This window comes from Argiope bruennichi, chromosome 7, assembly GCF_947563725.1.
Source record: "Argiope bruennichi chromosome 7, qqArgBrue1.1, whole genome shotgun sequence".
Taxonomy (NCBI): Eukaryota; Metazoa; Arthropoda; class Arachnida; order Araneae; family Araneidae; genus Argiope; species Argiope bruennichi.
In genome coordinates, this window is record NC_079157.1 from 49813190 (window position 1) to 49840518 (window position 27329).

The following is a 27329-nucleotide window of genomic DNA, read 5'->3' on the forward strand; positions in this document are numbered from 1 at the left end:
AATAATTAATTTATGATTTGATTTTACCATGAGAGAATGAATGTGTTTATGAAATGAATATCTAATAGTAGTTAGAAATTATCATCTATTAATAGCCATCCAGTGGTTTAAAATTAGGACATTCAATGTAATATCTTGAAAGATATTCTGAACTGTTAAAAATTGGCTATTTATTACCTGCAAGGTAAACTAGTGCTAATAAGTACTCATTGTACTCTTCACTTAAGCATCTAGAAGTAAGAAGTAATCGAGTACTGGTGCATTTGAAGTTAATGTGAAAATATTTTTTTTAAGTCTAAATTATGGGATTTTAGGATTTTGAAAGTTGTTGCATCTTTTTCTTGGAAGAATGGAATCCTGATATACTATCACACATTTTAAAGAGTAAAAAATTTTAATTACATCTGAATAATTTAACGCGTTCGCTGCCACGACTCACATCTGATATTCTGTCCATCTCACTGTTACCATTCCTACCTCTTAACTATAGTAGTAAAGGGGTAATCTAATAAGATAGACAGTTTGCTATAATTACATATTATCTGTAACGTACAGGCGTGTAATATGGCAATCAATGTGCTTAAAAGAATCTAAATGACTCTTTTTTCAAAATACTATTATTGCCATTTGTAATCTACTACAATATAAAAAGAATGTGTGTGTGTCGGCTTGCTCTCTGTGGCACAAAACATGAGACCTAGATTCACCAAATTCGGCATATATATATACTCCAGAAAGTGTACTACTCGATGCAATTTTTAAAATTTTTTAACTTAAATTAATTAACAATTGGATGGAATTTTGACACGTGTTATAGCAACTTTTATGCTATTGTAAAATTCGTTAAACATTTTTTTTAATGAGATCAGTTAAGTCGTGCGAATGTTTATTGAATTTTGACAACTTTTTGAAAATATATATTTGCATAATTTTTAGCAATAGATCTCATGTTGCAGTGAAATTTAAATCGATTCCATTGTTCCATTATATATTTATTTGCGAGCTCCAGTTAATTATTTGTGGACTTTACATGGTGATTCAGAAAATGAAATTATACTATGGCAAATACAGAAAATTGAATTTTAAATATATTATCCAGACGCATAGCCATTTAATGATACTATGATGTCATGAGACTCAAATCTATTTGGAAGGTTCATGCACTGTGTAAATAATGCACGTGTAAGGCTATTAAACTAATACGACTTAACACGTTTTCATGAGTGCTTAAAAATATTTTATTTAATAAACTAGGAACATCAGGCTATGTATAAGAAATGCAATTGAAATTAAATGCACCAAATATGCCTGACAAACGAACTAGTTACCAAAGGTGACGTGAATAAAAAATGAGTGACAAAATATAGAACAGGTTGGAGGTATTGATGAAAAAATAAAATTCTATACATGACAAAAGTTATGCTATATAGGGAAGATAACGACAACCTCAATATTAATATAGAGAAGCACTTATCATAATTTTCAAAATACTTATCGGAAAAAATTATAAACTCTGATATGTCTCAAAATAATACTATGATCTGAGAAAATTCTATAGGTTTTTTTATCATAAAATCCTCTGAGATTTATAATATTTTTGACTCAAAGGCTCCACACAATGGACGCATAGAAAGATCGTTTTCGTCTTAAGCGTTGCATCACAATTACGCGAAAAACGTAGCTATGCATACTTTCTGAAATTGTAACTAAATATTTCATCGTAATCGGACATGCACATCTTCTCTAATAGGACAACCGTGTGGTTGCATAATTTATCTTTGAGTTTAATTTTTTTAGAAAAAATTCGTTGTTGTTCAACTTTTGATTGGTATAAACTCTACTAATAATAAGGAAGGATATATGTGTGTATGTTGGCGCTCTTCTGGCCCGGTAGTTTGAACTAGATCTACAAATTTGGCGCAGATATACTTTGAAGATACAGTTTATATGAGGAATAAAGAAACGAGTGCCTCGGAAGACGACGTACAATTAAAATATACATTATTCGGACAACTATGTTTTTGATGGCCTTTGTGATGTCATGGGACTCGATTCCATTAAGAAAGCTCATTTAGATGCATATGAATGAAAAAAAGTGTAAAGCTTAATAATAGCGTGGCTTTTGTGTCTATAACGATGTCTATTTAAGAATATCTTTTTGGGGAATCATGAATATCAAAGTGAGGGAAAAGAGATTTAATCGAAATTAGCAGTACCCGCACAGCGTTTCCTGTGCATAACATCCAAGAGGAAAAGTTAGCTTTGATTCATTCTGTCTTCGTAATTCAATTACAATACGATTTAAAGTGAGATGGTTACTTCGCTCAACAGAAGAGTCTCCTTCCCTAAGTGTGGATATTCTTTTTCTGATGTTCTCTAACCGAACGTTTCTTTCCTCTATATTTTCATTATCGCGCAACAAACGAAGCGTTTTAGTATTTAATGTGCTCCGGCCAAGGTTGGATTGCCTTCTTTGGGGGGGGGGGCATAATGAGTTTTGAATCGTTGTTTAAAATCAGAGGTAAATAAAGAAATGTATCGCATATGCATACCACAGCTCCACAGCGCATGTTTGAGGTTTTCTCACATGCGCGGATAAGTGCAAAGCACAGATACTGCTGTTTTACGCAAGCGCGAATCGTAGTAGGAAAATAATTAAAATCGCAATTATAAAACTCTTTTTTATTTTGATGTGACCTCAATATATTAAAACCTTCCCCGATAAATGCCCTATAAAATGGTGCAAATATCTCCACTATCAGTTAAGCATTTCTCGAGTTTTTTTCTTTTTCAAACATACAGACGCTTTCAGGAGACTTCATGTTATACTATCTATAGCTTAAACCCTCTCTCCATATTCTCAACAAAATAACCGATCATCGAAGACAACTTGTAATAATAATAATTTGATGGCTTCTTTGAAATAATTACGTCTCTGTTTTTTTAATAAGATATAAAAACTTTAATTTAAGAAAAAGATTTTCAAAAAATATGCCCATTCCCATGTATTTTTAAGCAATAATCAATTGTTTTATTAATATTTGATACAAGCAAAAGACGTATGGCTAACTTAAATGTAAAATACAGATCATTTTATCGGGGAATTTAATTTTCTCCAATTCTGCACTTTCTAAAACACTTTGTCTCTGATTGTCTCAATTCCGAGTGGAAGACAAAAACGTGGAAATAGAACGAAATTAATTTCGACTGGTATCCAATTTCTTACCTTTCATCCAATAACAATAAGAGTTATCGGAGAAGACGAAATGCATTTAAGTTAATAGTTTCGCGAATTCATCTCTTTATTCGAGAATGAAAATTTATTCATTTTGTTTTTCAAGTTTTATGCTAACAATCTCAAGTTCAGTCAACGATCCTGTAGTGTGGATTATAAAAAAATGAAGGAAATGTTTTAAAATTACATTATATTTAGCATTTGTTTTTAACCTTACGGACTTCAATAAAATTATAAACAGTAAATTACAAATTTGAATTTGGGTTATACCTTTATCATGTTGTTGTTGTTTCTTATGGCACTTGCCATGGACAAGCCCGCTGTTCGAAGACAGCCGATTTAAGCCTGAGGAGGAGCGCCTCTTGTTTCTACAGTAGCGCCATCTAGGGTCAAGAGAACGACTTAGCTACACACACGTCACAACTCTTTTTACAGAGCGGACTTCATTCACACATTTCATTCACTCAAATACAGATCGTAATTTAGACTTGAATCAGAGAATAATCATCCCTGATGCAGTACCCCCAGTGGTATTACTCTCGACATGGAGGACTTTGTGACCACAACAGATTTAACGCGCGTCAGCCATCACACACGCGGAGAGTCTTCGGCCAGCGGGGTTCGAACTCGCAACCTTTATCATGTGGCTATGTATTAAAGGTATTTAAAACAAAGAAACAAGATGGAGTAGTCTCCCCAAAACTTTCTCGCATACTCTCCAGTTACGGTGTTATTCCAGAGAATGTTTTGCATAGCATTGGCGTATAAAAGTTACGAAAAATTAAGCTTTGGCGCAAATATAGTAGTTTTACTGAATTTGGCATGCAATCCTTGGCGATTAATTCCGTGCATGCTGTGAATAGTATCCGAAAATTAAATTTGTGTTTTAGCTACGTTTTTCCCAATTGATTGAAACACAAATTTGACATAAAATTACACATGTAGTCACAAAATCACATATCATATATATATCCAATGAAAAGATCTAAGGAGAAAGATAAATTAGGATTTGATTGGTGGATGGATTTGATTTATCCATTATCGGTTTCCGCTCTTAATAGTGTGCAGTTTCCGCAGTTTCTTTTTAGCTGGAATCGGCGTTTGCAGTATTTTGAGCTGAATTTGTTTTGCTTCAAAGGTTCGTTCAAGTCGCTTCTTTTTCAATAATGTAAGATCATTATAGTTAGTGTAAATATTAGCGGAACAATTTTTTAAATCTGTGAAAAATTCTAAATATAGTAAGAAAAAATTTCAATTAAATATTTGAGTGAAAATTCTTTAGTTAATTTTTGTTTAGTTTCCATCTAGCTGTAATCTAGTGGAAATACACACCAATTTGTAATGCTAGCAAAAAGATTAGTTTTCTGAAAAGCACGAAGAATTTTTAAAGGAATATTATGAATCAACTGCACTGACGCTTTTATTTATTGAAAATAACAATGTGCAGAAATAAGCTTATGAAAAATTAGTTAAAAGTAAGAAAAAAATGACTTTTAATATTTTGATGTCTTTCTGTGTTTGTAAAATTTTATTCCCATTTTTTATAGCTTTCATTTCTTTTATTATCATTTCAAAAGTATCATTTAAATGTTACTTAATATGAACTTTTGGGCCCCGTTGTATTTTATGATTTAGCAATATAATTTATGTCGTTATCGTTGAAAAATGTTTACGTTTTTTTAGCAAAAAAAAAATGTTAACTGAATTTGGGATAACAGTATACTTTGACATATTTATGTGACCAATTATTATATGCGGACTCCCTCTCTTGTTTTACAATTTACATTAATATATGTACATTATTAGAGAAGGAAAAGGAATGCCATCCTATGAGGTTCAACGAGACAACAAATAATAAAATAACAGCAATACAATAATGTTCTTTTAATGACTTAGAAAAAAAAGCATATGCCGATATTCCTGGTTCTCGGCCAGATGCTCATCTTATTGATTTATTTGAGTTACTTTTCGACCAATGTTTTTATACATAGGAAAAAAATCCTGTTTCTAACTGATTATATTTGTGTAAGTCGAAATTTTATTATGAGCTTTTATTATGAGTTTTAGAAGTCTGAACGAATTTATGTCGTACCCTGTATATTATCTGCATAAATGAGGGAATATAATCGTTATAAATGCGATAAATAACAACATCGAAATTAACCCTTTGCAGTCGGATAGTGATTCTCACTCAACATTCAAGACGGTACCTCATTTTGAAGTTTTATTATTTATTTGATTTTTATTGTTAAAAATACCTGCAGAGTAGTAAGAAGATGCAAATTAATTAAACGAGACAATTCAAATTAAAACAATTATATATATATTTATTTTTCGGAGTGATAAACAAGTCATTGTATTAGGTGAATAATTATGCATCGAATTACTTTTCCGAGTACAAAGGGTTAATTTCAAATTAAATAACGAATTTAGATAATAAGCATGAAAGTAAAGTTGAAAGATGAAACAATTTTATTTTGCGTTACTTTTTTATAGATTTTACCAAGAAGAGATCCCAAAACATTTTATTGCGTGTGACATCATACTATCGAAAATCCACTACAAGCAACAATATGCATCTAAATACAACACAAGTACTAACTTCGGTGGAATACGTAAGTCAGTATCAGTTCTACTGATACTTATGAGTAGGGATTGCAATACCGGTATACCGGGATACCGAATACCGGTATTGTGAGCCATTTGTACAATTTTGTAATACCGGTATTCAAAAGTTTAAATACCGGTTTTTCGGTATTTACTAGAAATTTTTAAAATTGTCTCCACTATATGTTCAGGTATCGCGAACATAGCAATATAATATACGTTTTTGTTTTTATGTCTCCCTAACGGGCGACATTAATTAGCTAATTAATGGCTTAATTAATTGCTTAAACCTAAATTAGCGAAATATGGATTATCTCTGAAAGAAAATATTGTATCCATAACGACTGATGGAGCAACAATTATGAAAAAAGTTGGAAAGTTGATTGGTGCAAATCAGCAGTTGTGTTATGCACATGGAATCCAATTAGGAGTAATAGATGTATTATACCAAAAAATAAAGAACAGAAGAATCGAAATACTGTGGATATAGAAATTTGGGATTCCAACTTTGAAAAGAGTAAGAGTGAGAGTGATATTGACAATGAAGATAATCACAATGTAATTGTTGAAGAAGATATTGCTAACGAGGATGAAATATTAGCCTATCAAGAATTGCTTCCTATAATTTATAAAGTTCGAAAAATAGTTAAGATATTTAAACGTTCCCCTATAAAAAGGATATATTACTAAAATATATACCAACTGAAAATAAAACAGAATGTATGTTAATATTAGATTCTAAAAGACGTTGGAACAGATTACTCCTAATGATGGAACAATTTTTGAAACTGAGAAATCCAATCCAAAAGCAATAATCGACTTAAACCTGTAAATTAATTTTTCAGATAGTGAATTCGACTTAATATCCAGAACTATATCAGCTCTACTTCCAATAAAACTGACTATTGAGGCATTATGTCGGAGAGATTCTAATTTATTAATAGCTAATGCAACAATAAATTTCACGTTGCAAGCACTGAAAGAACAGCACACATCACTATCTGAAGAATTATATATTATATTGAAAAATCGCACAGAAGATAGGTATACTGAAATAGAAAATGTCTTATGGTATTTACATAATTATAGTGATTTTAAAAATGAAAAAGAAGAAAAGAAAATAACCAATTCAAATCTGATAAAGTTTAGAGTAAATTTTCTTAAAACTTTTTACCCACAAACCTATCCACATTCAGAAGAATTCGGTTCAATTATCGAAGATTATGATGTCACTACTGTCGATAGTGAAAAGGAATTGTCTCTTGAACAAAAATTAGAATTAGCGATAAATAAAAAAATTTCAACGAACCAAAATACAATACAGAAATCAGCTATATCCAAAACCATCCGATGAGAAATCGATTTATTTGAAGATGAGGGATTTAGAGGTAAATACTCGGAAAAAGTATATCGCGCATTGCTAACGGTACCACCAACTAGCGTAGATGCCGAAAGAGCGTTTTCGACAGCTGGTCATTTTTACACAAAATTACTTTTCAGGCTTAATGACAGTACAATTGATGCATTAGGTTTTTTTAAGATCACATTTCAAAAATCTGTAATAGTACCACAGACTGAATAGTGATATTTACACTTTTTTTGCGATTTAAATAAATAAAATGTTTCTTTACTTTTTGTGATTATATACTGTTATAATTTATAAGTTACAAATTATTTTTGTGATATTTACACTTTCTAACAAAACTGGCAAATGAAACAAAGAAACACCTGTGTTTTCTTTCTTTTTCTAAAATTTCTAATACCGGTATTAAAACCGGTATCCCGGTATTAAGTTTTAAAAAATACCGAATACTGGTATTGAACTTCTGGTCCGGTATTGCAATCCCTACTTATGAGGGAATATATACAGATTTAGGAATTTCTAGAACAGCTCGGTACCAACCAAGGACATATTTTCTTTCTCACTGGAGTTCGAACTTACTCTACTCAGATCTTAACCCGTCTGACTATGGCCCCCGTGGCCTGGTGATAAGGTCTCGGCTTCGGACCTGGGAGGTTTCAGATTCACGACCTGATTCCACCAAAGAACCTTCATATAAGCGGGCCTCATATACGTTAAATCCGTCGGGACCAAAGGTCCTCCCGAGGTGGTGGTGGTGCCAGCTCAGGTGATGTCCTCGCTATCTGACTGCGGATTCAAATCCGTCCCAAAATAGCCCTAGTGTTGTTTTAAAACGGGATGTTTATATAAATAAATTATAATAGGATTCAGAGTAGTAATCACTTACTGACAATTATTATATCAAAACTGATACTGATTCAGGTATTACACTTATACTACGTCACTACGATCAACAAAATATACAGAGTTTAGTTTGTTTTGTTTAGTTGTATTAATATCCTGTTTAAAACAACACTAGGGCTATTTTGGGACGGACCTCGTCATTTTGAACCGCGGTCAGATGACGAGCGTGACACCTGAGCTGGCACCCCCTCTCCACTCCATACCACACCACACCACACCAGCGGAAGAACGTTTGATCATGACGGATTAAACGTACAATAGACCGCCTTAACGACTGTTCTTCGGTGGAATCAGGTCACGAACCTGAAACCCTTCTGTTCCGAAGCTGTGACCTTACCACCAGGCCACCGCGGCCCACAAAATATACAGAATGCTGATGACTATATAGAATAACAACAGACATTACAAGATAGCACATGAGTTAAATCAGATGTAATATATTGTTACCATTATTAAATTTCCAACTTTTATAACATTTTTGCTTTCCGGTTCGCATGGTATAGAGAAAGTATAATAATGGACAAACAATTCGAACTTCTAATTTTGACGTTCTCCACGCCTTCCTGAGTTCGACAACACATTTTTGGAAATTGTCTGTGACAAAGGTAACTCAAAATCGCTTTGAATTAGATGGTTGAAAATTGGTATACCGTCTTTACACCACAATTTCAGATTTCTGTCAAATTTTGAGTAAATGTTCAGAGTAAATTTGTCTGTTAACACGATAATTACAAAAAAAAAAAAAAGAGAGCTAGAGATGTAAAATTCGATACACAAATTTAACATCTATAGTGTAGAACCCTCTATCAGATTTTGAGGTAAATCACACTATGGGTTGATAATCTATCAGCCCGTATTTTCAGAAACATGTAAAATGCGGTAGCTAGGAAACGCCGTGACTTAAATTTTTCAAATTTGGTGGGCGATTTTTAAACTTTAAGCGTAGTTCTCTGTCAAATTTTTGTTTCAATCGGTTGAGAAAAAAACGTTTAAAACACAAATTCACTTTTTGGATATTATTAACGGCTTGCCAGGGATTAATCGCCAAAAAAAGAAAAAAAACTCGCCAAGGATGAACGATAGATTCAGTAAACACGATAAATTCACGCCAAAAGTTAATATTTCGTATTTTTATCCTGCCACTGCCATGCAAGTCTTTCTCTGAAATGACAATTTATCAAAAAATATGTTAGAAAGTTTTGTGGAGACTTCTCAAGCTAGTTTTAGCCATGTTTCAAATTTTTATTCTTAAATTGCAAGCTAATCAATAATTTGCATGGGGAAGAATCCACCAAAAGAAGCTCGGAAAATAAAAAAGTATAAGGTAAATAAAAAATACTGTTCTTAAAAATGTCGTCGCAGTCATTGAAAAAAAAAATTAAAAGCCTAAACACTCGTCCTTTTTTTATGAAAACGCAGCTTGTCTCTTCACAGAAAGTAAAGAAGATTTTTCAAGGAGTTTTCATTATGCTTGTTCCCCGGATTTGACATCATACAACTTTATTTTTATTCCTTAAGTTTAAAATTGAAACACTTTGTCAGTTTTTGCATTGATTGAGAAGACGGTAAAGGAGATGGTGGCGTGTGACATAAAAATTTCCTAACTGTGAAATTTTCTTTTTAAAGTATCTGTGTACCTACGGAGACAAATTTTTGAAAAATTCAAGTAGTGAACTATTTCAGTTCATTTTCTGGATTAATTTAACTACAAATAATGAAAAATATTGATCAGGAATTCTGTGCCAATTGAGATTCTATAAAATATTTTAATTTAGGTAGAAAAAAAATACTGAAATTTGCAACAAAAAGCAAAACACTCTACAAAAATTTCTATTGCACATATTCCAATTATTTTTGTGCATAACATTTTTACAGCTATGGTGAAGGGAAAGAACTAATATCTAAGAAATGTATGCATTTTCAAAGAAATTATAGCTAATGGAGTATTTCTGTATTGAAAATTTCACAAAATCCATTGTTGAAAATTACATTACGCAGCTCTAAAAGAAAAAACTACTCAATTCAAAGTTATATCCCTAATTCATTGCCTTTGGCACACTAAAGGTAATATATATGCAAAATTTTAAGGCAATATATTTATAAGTTTTTAAGATGTCATGTTTGACGTATAAAACTTTTTACGAAATGCAAGTTTTTAAAAAAAATTTATTTAGGCTTTTCATTTGTCTTGTACTAAAAATGCTTTGTAAACATAAATAATGTTCAAAAGCAGATGTAATAACTGCCAATCCGTTTGGTATAAAAACTGCTCAAAACGTATTATAATACGCGAAGCTTACTGATAGAACATGTTATAAAATAAATTATAATCCAGGGAGGCATGTATTTGATAAAATGTTGAGAAACATTCAACTTCTTCTGTTTCGTTTTCAGCTATAGTGGTTTATAAAGCATCACATATCTCGGTTTCAATTTATCATAGAATTAAAACAAACACAGATTTGATAACCCAAATAAATGGGTTTTAAAATAAAATAATAAAAAAAATTGTTAATGTTAACCAAAAACTGTCTTTTAAAGTTAGATCTTAACTTTCTATCTCCAAAATATATGCTTATATGCGAAAATATCTTTAAAATAAATGTTGAATAAAATGAATGATTAATGGTTTGGGATCAGAAGTATATTTTTACGACTCTTTCAAAAAAAATTTTTTTTTCAGTTTTAACTTATCTCTATGTCTAATTTTTGAAAAAATTGCACAAAATTTGTAATAATAATAAATTTGTAATAGTAATAATAATTATAAATTCAAATAACCCATTTTAGATTTCCTCTTTTTTAAAAAAAAATATTAAACGTCATTTTTAATATAGAAAGAAATAAATGGAAATGCAATTCAATTACATAAAAATATTCCTAAAAATCACCATTAAAATGAAATTATAAAGTAATCCATAATTTTTCTCGAAATGTATTTTTGAGTGATAATAAGCAAAAAAGTAAACATTAGAATGGATGAAGCATTTAAAAAAATTCTAATCAACATTTCAAGGAATTTTTATATAAAACATTTAAGGAAAAAGCTATTATTTGTTAAATTAAGCTTCCATTTGATTTCAGGGTGTGTGTATATATATATATATATATATATATATATATATATATATATATATATAATGTGTGTGTGTGTGTGTGTATGAAAAATATCATAACCATAAGTCAATAGTTTAAAAAAGTTAATTGAGTCCGCTTCCCCTTAATTGTTGGATAGTTTTTTAAAAAAACACAAAAAAATCTTCTGAAGAGCAATCCAGAATGGCTTTGAAATTTACTTAAAATGATAAATAAAAAAATGGCATGTTTATGCAAAAATTCTAAGATTTTTTGCAAAAATCAAAGGACTTACTTTCGATTCAGATTTACCTTTTACAATTATTTTTTTACCTCTAACAGCGATGTACTAGACAGCTGCTTAAGGCCGCTGCGCTCAAAGAAGCCATAGGTAGGTCGATTAATAATGGTATTAACTTAATTACCAAATGAATAAATAAAAAAAATCTATAAATTATAAAATATTAGGATTAAATGTCTGTTGATAGAAGTATTAAAATCAGTTTTAATTACATTAAAGAATAATTAACTACTTATTTAAAGTACAAGGTGGGCAAAATGTTCGTAAAAACTTTAAAAATTCATAAAACCTGAAAAAAATAACTAAAATGAAAAACAGTTTGCAAGTTTAGCGTTAAAAGGCCACTAGAATTTGTTTAAGATTAAAAAAAATAAATAAATAAAAACAGCCGGTGGATGGCGCTGGTATGAACGACTTAATTGTCGACGACGACGAAGTGATGAATGTTTCGGTGGAGCACCTGGACTCAATGGTCTTTAATCTCCGAAACATTATAACTTTGCGAATTTTAACCTTAGATTTATGATCTGAGACTAGATATTTAACGGCTGGTTAACTATTGATCTGTAAGGGAATTTCTTATTTCTGTGCTGTGCTTTATTTTCTGTGCTACATAGCTGAACTCACTCATATATGGGACTTTATAAATAAAAACTCGATCACGTGGTATTCAAGGGGGTGGATAATATCTTTATCAGATAGTATGCGCGAAAATTACCACGTGATGCATTTTTACCACGAAAATTACCATTGTTTGCTAATTACTATTATAAAGGAATAAAACCTCTGTTAAAAGTGTTGAAAGTTATATAACCATGAATATATAAATGTAATTGGATCATTAGGTTATTGTAAAGTTTTTTTATACTAAAAAGAGTTACTGTATCTAATTTTTTATGCACGATATTTATAGATATTCTTGATTTTTACTTTCCAAAATTGGTTAAAAGTTTAACTAAAATTTAAAAAAAAAAACTTATTTAAAAGTTTCTAATAATAATATTTGATTTTATTCTCATAAGTGTCTCTTCACATATTGATTGCATTTTTTTTTAATCTATAAATTGTGTAAAGATAAGATTCATATTTCGTGTGATAAAAAATCTTCATAAATCAATAATATTTCTTTAAGTTGATTGCAAGAAGTTAATTTATATATATATATAATTGTTGGAAAAATTCTTTTAAAGATTCATAAAGATGAGGTCACCATTCAATGTTTTAAAAAGAAGAATCCCGGATGTCTAACGGTGTCGAAATGCATTGTCAACACTCATTTTATTTATTTTTGTTTCAATCCTTTGTGTAAACTCTATTTTGCACCTTGTTTCTTTTCCGTAAACACCACGTCTAGTCATTTCACACCTCTTTTTTTCCCCATAGTTATCTTAAGAAGGTCCCGCACATCGCGCTCATGTATCTATCTCTTCACGAAACAATCCTTCCCTAGTTTGTAGACAAAGCGGTGCATAAATTCATAGAGATGACTATTTTACACAAATCATTTCAGCATTGAATGCTTTTGGCATGCTAATCAGAAGGGGGGAATGGGGGGAATTCCCTCGTTTATACTTACAGGCAATGACAACTTTCGCGCGGATGCTTGTTGTCAACCTTCATCTCTTTGCGAGAAGACTGAAAGGAAGATGCTCTATCTGAATGGTCCTGAATACAATCGTCTTTTCAGAACAATTGAGTTAATTGCATTTCGTGCGACACTGGACACCATCTTCAACTATCTTCTTTGATCTATTATTTGACTTAATGGCAACTTTTAATTGAAATGTAAAACAGTCTATTTTAAGAGACGAGAATATATATATATATATATTCTGAAGGACGCCGTGTGAACCAAAAACAATCTGATTTACAATGCTTGAAATGTTATCTCATGACAGGTTGGCGATATACTTTCTTGGAGTATCAAGACCCCAACTACTTGTTGAATATCATTCCACTGAAGCAAGTTGATAAATTAAGAAGTACCATCAGAAATGACATGCTTTCGAATGCTTCTGGTGCGGCGAATGATCCAGTGCAGCCTCAGGCGGCTCTATACTTTACTGCTGGTCCTATTTGCCTTTTCAGTCTGTTCTTTTGTTCTGGAGGCTGCGATTCATATGAACCACCTATTAAGGCTAAAAAATAATGCGGATTCGTTTAAAATACCCGCATTCGACATCATGGAAGAGGATATCTCAGACAGCAGCGAAGATATGGATAAGGCAACCACCATTCACCGAGTGTTGGACACTTTAACAGTGGAAGCATATCTGGACAAGAAAGCACCATCCGTGAAAGTAAACGTAGCTATCACGGAAAGTATGCTGAATGTTGCACGTATTAAAAGAATTTTATTCCGTTTCGGAACGCAGACATCAGAGGGGCGAGTTCTAATTTTACAAGGATGGCTGAGCTCAAAGACGTCGGAAGAAATCGTTTTCAAAAATGATAAAAACTTGCAGACCGAACTAGAGATAGCTAGTTCAGAAAAGAGCTGCCCTTTTGTGAGTTTAGGATGGCGGAGGAGGGACACGTGCAGCCATGTGCCGCCAGTGGGTGAGTACTGTCTGTGAAATTTCATTGGAAGAGAAATTTATCGCATGCTTTTTTAGAGTTCCCATTGGATGTGTAAATTTGATAAATTCCTTCTTTAAACTGAAAATAATTATTATAGGATGCAATTTTTGTTTATTTCTATTTCTGCTGTTTGTATCCTTTTTTCTCAGCAGTTAATATTTAATCCAAAAAAATTCTTTTAATCGCAGATTCGACATTTTTAATTTCAAAACTCTTGAGAGAACATATTCGAATAACAAGTCTTCTGAGGCTTCAAAATTATTGTTTTTTTTTTCTTTTATGTTATAACTGTTCACCCTTGGCAACCAGTTGATTCGGCGGAGATATTGGTTATATTTGATTTTAGTTAAATAGTTTAGATAAAACTTTACAACCATGATTCTGCTGTAAAACCGTGTCTTTATTTTGTAATTATCTCTGTCTTTATATGTGTTCTATTCGTTAAATCCCATGACATCACAGTGCTGATAAAAACAGAAATTGTCATCTATTTTCTAATTCTACGGTATTTTAATTCCATTTTTTATTCGTTTTGTAAAGACAGATTTTTTTTTATTCGTTTGTACACAGATTTTAAACAGAATCTTTCTTTAGTTTAAAACGCTTGAGAATCACGCAATTAAACATTTGATGGAAGAATGAAAACAGTTTGAATCTTAAGGCAGCAGCGTATTCTATTGTTGACAATTATGCAAAAAATATTTTTTTTTTTAAATTGATAAAAATTTAGAAAAAACGTGCTAATATTAAATCAACATCATTGATTAGATCATTTTTTTTAATTTTAAGAAAATATGAAAATTAATTTAGTGTTTGCTTTTTGTATTTTTCGGAAAATATAGTAGAAAAGCTTCAAAATTTCGCTCAGTTTTTAATTAATAAAAATTTTGTTTAAATTAAAAAAATAGTTCCTAGATGCACATTTCCAAAATATATATCCTATATATATTTTTGAAGTTTGGTAGTTCTAGGTCAAGCGATCTATGACACACTTTCATCTTTGTGACTAGTAAAGACAATGGCAGAACACAATTATATTTTACTTCCTCATTATGTTGCCTAGAAGAATTCATAACCAAGGATGTGATTATGAGTTCTTCTAAGTAAGATAAGTAAATATCTAGAGGATGGGTGGTAATTTTTGTATATTTATCCGATTAATGGCCAAATACACAAAACCCCGAGTATTTTTCAAAATAAAGTATTTGTGAAGTGTAATCATTTCTTATCTGAAACTGAAATGGGCCAAATTTTACCCTTTGTACTCAGATGGCTGATTTCAGGCACTATTCCAGATAGTGCATCATTTTGACTTTTTATATATTTGTTTTTTTAAATTTTGATTGTTAAAAATACCTACAGGGTGGTAAGAAGATGTAGATTCATTTTTGGAGGAAAATTCAACAGAAAACAATTATGTATATACATATTTTTCGGAGCTACAAACCAGTCCTTGTATTATATGCATATTATGTATCGAATTACTTTTTTGAGTGTAAGGGGCTAAATATAAATATTATATATAGTTTATAATGATTTCAAATTACGGATATGGCTAAACTGTAAAACAATTAATGTTATAAAAATTACCCCCCCCCCAAGATTCTGCATAAATATAGTTTATAATGATTTCAAATTAGGGATATGGCTAAACTGTACAAACTATGAATGTTATAAAAATTACCCCCCCCCCCCAAGATTCTGCACAAATATAGTTTATATATAGTTTATAATGATTTCAAATTACGGATATGGCTAAACTGTAAAAACAATTAATGTTGTAAAAATTACTCCCCCCCCCAAGATTCTGCATAAATATAGTTTATATATAGTTTGTAATGATTTCAAATTATGGATATGGCTAAACTGTAAAAACAATTAATGTTATAAAAATTACCCCCCCCCAAGATTCTGCATAAATATAGTTTATAATGATTTCAAATTATGGATATGGCTAAACTGTAAAAACAATTAATGTTATAAAAATTACCCCCCCCCCCAAGATTCTGCATAAATATAGTTTATATATAGTTTATAATGATTTCAAATTAGGGATATGGCTAAACTGTACAAACAATGAATGTTATAAAAATTACCCCCCCCCCCCAAGATTCTGCACAAATATAGTTTATATATAGTTTATAATGATTTCAAATTATGGATATGGCTAAATTTAAATAGAATGGGTTGGATAAGTTACTTTGATATGTTTGAAGCAATTGCACATGTTTGAATAATAATTTCCAACACTGTTTATGTTGTATTGAAAATTTTGTTTACATGTATCTTACATCTTTGTGGGTGTTTATATAAATAGAATTAACTGAAAAATAAACATTCAAGTAAATAACCGTTTAGAATATTTACTCAGATATTTATTTTTAAAAATAAATATCCAGGCATTTTATATCATTATGTAGAATGTTTCAAAAATGCCAACAACAAAAATAATATACTATTTTAATGCAAATCCAATGACGCCTATAAACAGCTCAGAAAGATGATGATATGTTGTCAGTTTTGAATTTAGAATTTATTCTAAATAATATGCAGTTATTTCACATATTCCGCCAGACAAATAGGAATAAGCCTCTTTTCCTGCAAACGATAGTAAATATTTTTTTTTTCCATATTAAATAGTCATTTTATGTTTCATTTTATTGTACGTCGTCTCTACTATTTATGCTTAGAGATGAAAAAGCAATATTGTTCCAAATAAGCATTTCCAGATTGTTATTTGTTTGCGAATTGAGCATTTTCGAACTTCCACTTGTTTTTGAATGCTATGAAAAATACCTTCTATTGAAAAAGGCTTACGTTTTAGCATATATCTTAATATTTAAAAATATTTTCAATACAAAAAGTATACATATTTTCATATAGTATAAGTATAGTATTCATAAAGTATATATATTTCATATATATATATATATATATATATACATATAAATATATATACATATAAATATACATATTTTCATACAAATATTTTCAATACATTTAATACATTTCAAATATTTTCAATATATAAAGTTTTTAGAAATGCTATCTAATTTTCTCTCTTCTTGTGTATTCTCTTTGTAGATACTGATTAATTTTTAATTTCACGTATACGTAGTATAGAGAAAATATAGTAATTGTCAAAAAATTCGAATTCCAGATTTTAACGAGTTTATACGTTTTAGAACTCCTCGAAATCTAAAAATACATTTTTGAAAAATGTCCGTATGCCTGTCTGTTTGTGATAAAGATAACTCAAAAACGCTTTGAACTAGAAGGCTGAAATTTGGTATACGGCCCTTACGCCAAATGTGCAGATGTCTTTCGAATTTTGAGTAAAATGTGTTCTGAGGAAAACCGTCTGTTTGAATATAAGTTTACACAATGACTACAAAACGGGGTGAGCTACATAGATAAGAAATTTTACACATATTTAGCATATATAGTATAGACACGTGTCAAATTTTGAGCCAAATCAACAAAGGATTGACTTTCTGTCTATACTTTCAGAAATATATAAACGCGATTGATTTAAAAATAGAATGACTTAAATTTATTTAAATACGGTACGGGATTTTGTGACTACAAGTGCAATTTTATGTTAAAGTTTTGATTTCAATCGAATTGGAAAAGAGTATTTAAAGCACAAATCAGATTTCCGTATACTATTAAGCGTATGCCAGGCATTAATCGCCAAAAATGACACGATAGATTCAGTAAAAATGCTAAATTCACGCCAAAAGCTAATATTTCGTAACTATTATATGCCAGCGCATGCAAGGCGTTCTCTGGCCTGAGAAATTTATTAGAGTATGCGAGAAAGTTTGCAAAAGACCACCCCCGCCGTTTTTCAATTCTTATTTAAGATTTTCATTAAGTGTTTATCACTAAGATTTGATCACTATCATCATATAATTGCATTGTTGAATTTCCAAAACGCAGAACGATCTTTGAATTTCCTATATCAATTCTGCAATAAAGGGCTACTACAATTTTCGAATTTTGAACATAAACTTCATATCATAATTTAACAATAATTGCACAGATGCTCTCTAAATTTTCAAAAAAAAATTAGTTTTATTTTAAAAATTAATAATTAATGAAAAAGTTTTTGTAGATCTCAAATGATGAATGGCATCACTTCAAATTTGACATAGCAACGTGAACTCATCCATTTTTCTAATGGAAATAATGGAATATGGATGTCATTGCGTGTTTACATTACCGCATTTGACCTGAGAGAGACAGAAATTTGCACTCAAATATCATTAATTTTAGATATTTGAGACTAATATTGAAATTGATGGCGCCATGTTAACAGCATTTCCTAATATCGAAATGAATACCTTTCTGGCGTGAGCTCGCGTGAATTCTCTCTTTTAGACCGTTTTTGAATTCTCTTTTTTTTCCCATTAATAAATAATATTTTATTCGAAACGTGCATTTCGCATTCTACCTCATTTTTATGCAGTTTTCAGTTCATGACTAGGATCTTTGTGAGTATTGATACTGTATTTGTATATATTGTTTAAAAAATTGTAAATAAGTAGTATCCAACCTATATGTTCCGTTTTTGATGTTAATCTGCCGTTTATAAGATTTTTATTCAGCCCTTTGAATTGTGTTTAAATGATTAATATGATCCCGCGGTTTATGCTCCTCGCCTTGGCGAGAGTTGAATATTAGATATTCAACTCTCGATTTGAATTTGTTGCTAAGAATTAACTGATTAACCGTCTGTTTAAAATTATTTTATTGCTCTTTTAAAAGGCAGACTCATTTCCTTGATGCTTTCTTTTACTTTTCAATGCTGAAGGCAGGTGAAATAACGAATCAAAACCGCATTAAATATTGGCGCGCATTTGGCGACCTCATTCGCGAGGAGGTTATTTGTCCTGATTTCAGACTGTTACTCGTGCATTAAACGTGCAATGAAAACGATCATCCATTTTAAACTTACGCTTCTCTACTTAAAGCGGAACACAACTTTGTATGATTGATAAATATGACTTTTTGGGAATTGTTCTTTTATAATAAAATTCTAATTGGTTGAGTAACCACGAATCAAGTAATTTTACTAAATGAATAATGCTATTTCATGCATATGAAATTTTTTTATACAACTTGGAAAATAGTGTATTACCTTATTTTATTCCTTTAACACATTTTATAAACTATATCGTAGGGGTAAAATAACTATAAACTATATCATATCAAACTATATCATAACTATATTATTTTATAAACTACATCATCATATATCAATATTTTCCCCCTTTCTTCAATTTGACAGAAACCATAAAATTTAAATTAGAATTTGAAATGGAAGTGAGAAAATTTCAATCAAATACAAACATTTTTTGCTGAAATCAAAAATAATTTTTTAATAAAATATGGCTACAGAAAATTAAACTCTTCAGCACAGTAATTTTATATCCACCACAGGACATTTTTTTTAAATAATTTGTGCTAAATTTGAAAGAATTATTCAATAAAAATTTCCCTAATTCATCGTAAAATTCAATTTTACCTTCGAAAAGTTTTAAATGCGGTAAATATTATTTTATTTTATTTCAGTCAATAAATGTATTTCTGAAAACAATTATGAAATCTAAATTTTATAAAGTCCTTCGACCCTATAAATCATATTCAGTAAAATCTTGATAACTTACGTTTCAATCTTTAGAGATCAAGGTTAACTATGTTAAAAAGATTTGAATATCATTATTTTTGGACAATCATCAGTTTCATTATTTTAGACAATTATTTTGGAAAAGGTCCGATCGCCGAACAACATATTTTCTTCAAGATAGTTGATGGAGAGGTCTAAAATCTATTGTTCTTATAGAATAGAGACATTCGAAATTCAGTTTTAATTGCAAAAGAATGGAATTTTTTATCCTTAAAATATTAGTGTCTCGAGAATATTTTATTAAATGTGATTCACAGTACAGAGAATCTGCATAAAAATTTAAAATTCGTAATTTATCTAAACATTTATTGATTCAAACTACATAAAGTATTATTTATTTCATTTAGAAAATTTTTATTAGATATAAACACCAATTAATAAAGTTTTAGAAATTAACTACTGGGCTTTGATTAGAGTGGATATGCTATATATATATATATATATATATATATATATATATATATATATATATATATATATATATATATATATATATATATATATATATCCTATACTTACTTACCACCATTTTTCGATTTTTGTTTTGACTCCAGACTTCTTATTTTTTTTAAAAATTCGCTCATTTTTAATATACCGATGACGAGCATTTTTTGAGTTTTTCAATATTTATTCTTTAAATTTAATTTTGATGTCTAAAAATGATTCCATATATTTTTGATAAGATAAATATCGACTTACAACTATTTAATATTTATCTATAACTAATATCACTTCATTAATTATAATTTTTTTTAAATCTTTCGTTATATACAAATATAAAAATGGCATCATGTTTTCATAATCATCATGTCAAATGTCGCAATGACAGTGTTCTTTTCGTTATCAGAATAATAAACTGAATATCAATTTTCTCAAGTTGCAATCAAATTCTAGAAAAACAACGAATAAATCTTTTTTTTTTACCCTCATACATATAAACGATACGATAAGATATTCTGTTGCAATATCATCAATCTTTTATGCACAAATGCTACATTTTTATTTCACTGGCAAGTCCTGATTTCATTTTACAAGAAATTAATTAAAAATTCCTTTCCTTTCTCTTATTTGTGGGAAATTGGTGAAAAGACAGATTAGAGAATGGTCGAATTTATTTTTGTCTTCCTACCAAGAAAATTAAATAGAAGATTTAACTGATTAAATTTGAAGTTGCTTATTTATTCTGAACTTGCTTCGAATTATTCGCATTCCATCAGAATTGCATTTATTGAATATCGTTTGGGATTTAAATGAAAGAGATCAGCCATTTAAAAAAAGATTCTTGAATTGGTTAAATGAAGTATTTTAATTACACGAATAAAATATAATGAAAACGATTTTTAATGGAGTTCCAGGAAAAGCAGACGATATAATGTTTCCATTTCAATTCATCGATCTACTGATAAGATTTCTTTTTGCTTCAATAAAAGATGAATCGAATGAGTCATAAATAAAGCAGTGAAAGAAGCTTATATATAGCAAAAAATTAATCGTAAGCTTATTTTATAGATGGAGAAATATTTTTTTTATTGTTTTTCTCGACAGTCTTTCGTATTTCTGAGGAATAATGTGAAACTAAATGAATATTCGAAGATGAAGGAATTACGATGAATTACTTTAATTTGTTCTTAACGTCAATTTCTTTGATTTAGATTTTTTTGAAATATTGCCTATCATTAATTTAAAGTAATTCTCGATAAACCGTTGTTTGCGAGCTCCATATTTTAATTTATTAAAGCAGTAAAGACGATTTTTATGTTACTAGGGGGTTACAACCAACTAGCTCCACCCATCAATTCCCAAAGAATCAAGTTGTATTTTTTTTAAACTTCTTTTTGTGTTTATGTTGTGCTGCTTTGAACGTCGCTCGTTTGTCATTTTATTATGCATTTCTGCTAGTAATAAGATTTTATAAATTCACTCATAAAGTGAAGTTAAATTATTTAAATTGCACCAACTATTAGCTTTAATTTTTCATAAAAAATAAAGTACAAATTTTTAAAATTTAAATTATCTAGTAACAAAGATTTACATATGTAAATTTTAGAAAGCAAAAATATATAATTTTAAGATGTCTAAAAATCAAAATTGTTCTTCTCTTTTCTTATTTTGTCACGATGTATTCCTTCAAAATTGGTCATAATTGAATCATAATGTTAAAAACATCGAAATAATCACGAATATTAATAAAAACAGTTAAGTCATAAAATTAAACTCTGATGAACTAATCTTATTATAAAAGGACACTGAATTACTTTTTATCAAATAATTTTAAATTATATTTCAGTAATAATGAAAGGATATTCTTAATGGTTATACGACAAAGTGGCGAAATTAGTTGGCGATGGAAATTGGCAATTTTCCTGTAGTTCATTCCGTATAAAAGATATTTTATACTTCTATGTTTTTCATTCCGATTGGATCTTATGAAAGATCTAGCATTTTCAGTTACAATAACTTCCTTTTTCAACGATTTCCATTTATAATCAAAGTTGTTTAACTTAAATTCCTTTTAACGTATTAACCAGCTCCAAAAATATCAGCGCTGTCTTAGACTTTCTCTTGAATTTGAATGTAAAGTATTTAAAGTTATTTGATAAATTCAGTATTGTTTTGGACTTCTCGTAAATATGTAGGCTAGCTGAGCTGTTGTCAAATAGCAGTTAACAATTTTGAGTTGATTTTGCGTGTATGTGTATATAAGAAAAATGCGTCAGTCTACATCGCGTCACAAGAGCGAGAGAGACGGAAATTTGTCCCTTCTGTGATTTTACTGTGAGATTCTGATAGGGATTTCTTTGTTTTGTGTCGATTTAGGCAAGGGAATCTTAGGTATTTTTATAAAAATGTTGTACGCATTAGGGATTTTTATCCTCTTGCTCTGTGTGTGGGAAATGCGAAAATCACCAATTTATGTAGAATTAATAAAATAATATATATTCTTAATAAAATGTGTATTAATACCTTTATAAAGATAAGCATGCATAGAACTGGTAGCCTGGATTGTTTTCAGGTTATTTTTAGCAAAATCAATTGACATAAGATAGTTTTTGAAGTTCAGAGATCACGAAATAATCTAAAATTATCTCTTATAATTTCACGATTTTTCATGGATATTTCAATAACAGCTATTAATTAAAGCCATTAAAACTTATTAACTCATTTTTTATTAAAAAAATTAATATTAAGTTTTTAAAAATGCTTAAATTTATCGAAATTGCATTTTATTTTCCCTTTTTTTTTCTAATATCTAATTTCTTCCGAATATTTCCTTTATAGTAAACTATGCAGAGTTTGAACAATTTTTTTCCTTGATTTCGTAAATAGATTTGATTTCATTTACATTAATCTTCTTTTTTAAGGTTTTTTTTATTAATCACTAAGCCAACGAAATATATTTTTAGTACAGCATTCTGTTTATTAAATAGTATGAAAAACGAAGATCCTATTAAAACCTTAGTTCATTTCAATTACTATAAGATTTAAGCATCATGCAATTCAGATATCGATTGTTACCCTTTTAAACGGGAGGAGAAATCTACTTATGAATTAGATTGTAATCAGTTTCCTTTGACAAAGCTAAGCCTGAATATTTGTCCATGAATAATGCAGCTTCTGGTAGTTAATATATTCACTTTTATTCTTAGCAATCACCGGGAGTGTTCTCTGAGTTCGTTGCTCCCCATGAAAGCTATCGCCGCTTCAATTAATTTATATCATGAATTCTAATCATTAAATATATTATTAGAGTTGGGATCATACATGGCTCCGCTGCATCAGGTAGAGATTAGTACTGATACTTGATTGCACCGGATACTTTTATATCTGATAAGCCAGGAACCGATTTTTTTCCCCATCGGAAAAATATAATTTGTTAAATAAAACATTTTATTTAACTATTATTAAAAACTATTACTAAATGATTATAAAAACTATTATTAAACTATTATAAAAATTATCCCGATATATGAGGCCGTAAATATTATACCTTTCACAAGAACGGAATAAGATTTTGGTTCAAGATATTTTGTCGCATGCGCTCAAGTATCATATGAAAAACAACAGTTAAGCTCTAACATTTGCAGTTATAGTGACAAAATTTCAAAACTTTCAAATGGCAAAACCAATTTTTTTTTATTGGAGTGTGTTCTCCATAGCAAAAAAAAAAAAAAAAAAAAAAAAAAACTATAAATAGGAATGGTACCTATAGTACGAAGATCACCAGCACTGGACAAATTAAGAAGAAAAGAGAAAATAACCAATAACAGCAACAAAAAATAAACCTAGAAAATTTTTTTTATTGTTTCTCACAAATTTTCTACTTGACCTATTTCAACCACGATGACAATTTGAATGCAGCAGATGGTGCTTAGAACCAAAGCACGTTCCGTGCCGAAAGGAATCTATTGAACTTCATGTCTCTGTTAAGCACATCACAGTTTTCTCTTTTCTTCTAAGAATGTCTAGCGGGATTGATTTTCTTATAACAGATGCCGTTGTAAAGCCATTTATTGTTTTTTTTTTTTTTTTTTTTTTTGCTATGGAGAACACATTCCAATAACAAAAAAGTTGTTGTTGTCATTTCAAAATGTTTAAATTGTCATTGTTGTTAGATTTTAAATGTTATTTTTCATATGATTCTTGAGCGCATGTTTCCAAATACCTTGAACCAAAATTTTATTCCGTTTCTATGAATGGTATGATAGTTACTATCTCATATGTTGGGATAGTTTATTACCACCTCTATTTATCTCTAATGGTTTAGACAGTAGCTGTATCGGACCTCAGTTGGAATTGTTACTATGTCTATGTACATATGAAGTATAAATTATTTCCATAAAGCTTATTGCGTATTATTTCCTGTATTGTCGAAGAACAATTTTTATTTAAATTAGATCCGATCATAATTAATATTTATAAATATAAATATTTAATATATATATATATATATATATATATATATATATAAACAAGAATAAAATAATTCTATCCACCGTTTTATTTGAATTCTTTATTATAGATTGTAATTTTCCTTTTGATAAAAATTGCATCGATTGATTATCGCATTATTATTATCGGTAATTATTGCATTATATATTAACAAGTAATTAAAAAATATATAAAAACTAATTCTTAAAATGTAACAATTTCAATTCAATATGTTTTTATGTGTTTTAAATAATTGATTGGTCTTTTCAAATTTTATTCCTTTTTATACTACATTCATACCACAGCTATGTTTGCAATACTAGCAGCTTTTAATATGTTAAATTAATATGTGAATTGTTTCTTTCCATTCAAGATTTATCTTGAAAAAAAAATAAAAATAAAACAAAAAACTTGGAAAAAATAAAAATAATAATGAAATAAACAAACGAAGTTGTGAAATTTCACTGACGTTCAAAATGGCGTTGTTTTTTGAATAAAAAAAGAGGAAACAACTTCACTCAGACTGCCGTTTTCATTTCCATCAACGTTCTTCTTGTTAGGTAATATTTGAACACCTGCCGTTTGATTTTCTTATGTCAAAATTTAGTGCTTATCTTTTGGCAGCACAGTCAGGCTAAATGATGTCAGATTTTTAGTGAGAATTGATGGCGCCGCTAGTGATCTACCATCAAAATGTGAAAAGGTGACCTTTTTTTAAAATTATTTAGACTTTAGACGATCTCTCTTTAATTATGATTTATAATTCTGATTTTTGTTTAGGTGCCAATTTGGCGACTTTTAAGAAACTTTGTAACTATATGTTTGCTTTCTGTGATTGGTTTGAAAATGGTAAAATTATATTAACGTATTTAGTGAATTAGATTTTATAATTTAAATTTTCTCGTGCATATGAATCTTAAATTTTTTTTAATGAATGGTTGTTTAAATATTTAATATTTCATTTTTTTTTAATTTTTCGAAGTAGATTTTTTTTTATATTTGACATTATATATATTTAACAGTTTAAGATAAAGACGTAAATATTGTATTAATACAAAAATGAAGGTGAGATTTTATCGTATTCTACCTTTTCTCATTACTTAAAGAACTTTTCATGATTTTTTTTGAGCATTTTTAAAGGGTGTGGTTAGTATAATCCGTTAGTCCATTTCCTTCTTATCAATGAAATAGCATAAAATTCAACACTAAAAAATCTATTGCAATTTGTTTATCTATATTATCAAAAATTCTTGTTATTAAAATTCTGTATAGATTTTAGAATATAATGTGAAAGAAATATCTCATTTTTAATGATAATAGCAAGATAGAAATAAACTTAATTGATTTTGAAAATTTAAATAAAAAGTGAAGTTCAAAAAATTCAAACCAAGCAAATTGAAATTGGCATTTTCAGAGAAATCGAATTATTGCAGTTTTTCTTCAAATGTAACTATGTTTGAAATGTGAAGTACTTTCTATAATGGAAATTCTGACAAAATTTTTCTTTCTTTGAACATTTCATACATATGTATTTGAAAAATAATACATATCTATCAGGGCGGTAATTACAGTTAAGGCAAAGCACCAGGGCGCTCCAACTTTATATGCAGCAAATGAAGGGGAAAAAATCTATCGATTTTTTATTTATCTATTCAGATATTATTTTAAAAACAGCCGGCGGCGTCTCTCTAAAATTTTCTCGTATATTCTGTAACACAGATGTTATCCCAGTGAACGCCTTAAATGGCACTGACATGCAATAGTTTCGAAATATTAACCTCTGGCGTGAATTTAGCATGTTAACTGAATCTATTTTTTCATCATGGCGAGTTTTTTGGCGATTAATCACTAGCATCTGGTCAAAAGTATCTAAAACACGAATTTGTGCTTCAGTCACTTTCTTCCTAACCAAATGAAACAAAGATTTGACACAAAGCTGTGCTTAAAATCCAAAATCAAGTACCAAATTTGATATATTTAAGTCATTACATTTCTGAGCTATCGCGTTTACAGGTTTCTGAAAGTACAGACCGACAGACGGTCACCCTCAGTTGGATTCCGTTCAAAATTGGATAGATGTCTATAGAATAGAAGGAAAATCTGTGTGCTAAATTTTATGTATCTAGCTCCCTTTGTTTCGTAATTATCGTGTTAAATTATATTTGGACATCCGAACAGACCGACTATTTTTGAACGGATTTGGCTCAAAATTTGATAGAAATAAATCTAAAAATTTGGTTTTAAGCATATATACCAAATTCCATCCGTCTAGCTCAAGGCGTTTTTTAGATATTTTTTTAACAGACAAGCGGACATTTTTCAAAAATCTGTGTTTCGAACTCAGAGAGGTCTAAAACATGGAGATCCGTTAAAATCTTCGTTTCGTAAATTCGTATTCGTAAAACATGGAGATTCGTAAAATCTTCGTAAAGTTCGGATTTTTTTAATGATTACTATACCTACTCTATACTTCATATTCGAGAAACTAAAAATTAAAAAAAATTACAATTTCGATACGATAGCTGTATTCAACAGATAGTTATATTTTCACTTTTCATCCACAAAATTATTTATCTAATTACGAATAAAGAATTTCAATTAAATAAAAATTGAAAATGAAAGCCGAAAACAGGCATTAAAGAAA

General features: G+C 29.4%; 1 protein-coding gene across 3 annotated transcripts in view; it reads left to right on the forward strand.

Moving 5' to 3' along the window:
• The window catches only part of LOC129975884 (beta-1,4-N-acetylgalactosaminyltransferase bre-4-like), a 187578-nt gene that overhangs the window by 61202 nt on the left and 99047 nt on the right, over window positions 1-27329 (forward strand). Inside the window, exon 1 of one of the 3 annotated variants that reach the window (XM_056089150.1) lies at window positions 25289-25388. The exons of 1 other annotated variant lie outside the window; for it this stretch is intronic. In XM_056089150.1, the coding sequence (XP_055945125.1) occupies window positions 25351-25388 (38 nt within the window). In that variant the 5' untranslated portion in view covers window positions 25289-25350. Of the gene's footprint in view, window positions 1-25288; window positions 25389-27329 lie in introns of those variants that run through there. One more of the 3 variants, XM_056089152.1, reaches the window with a different exon arrangement.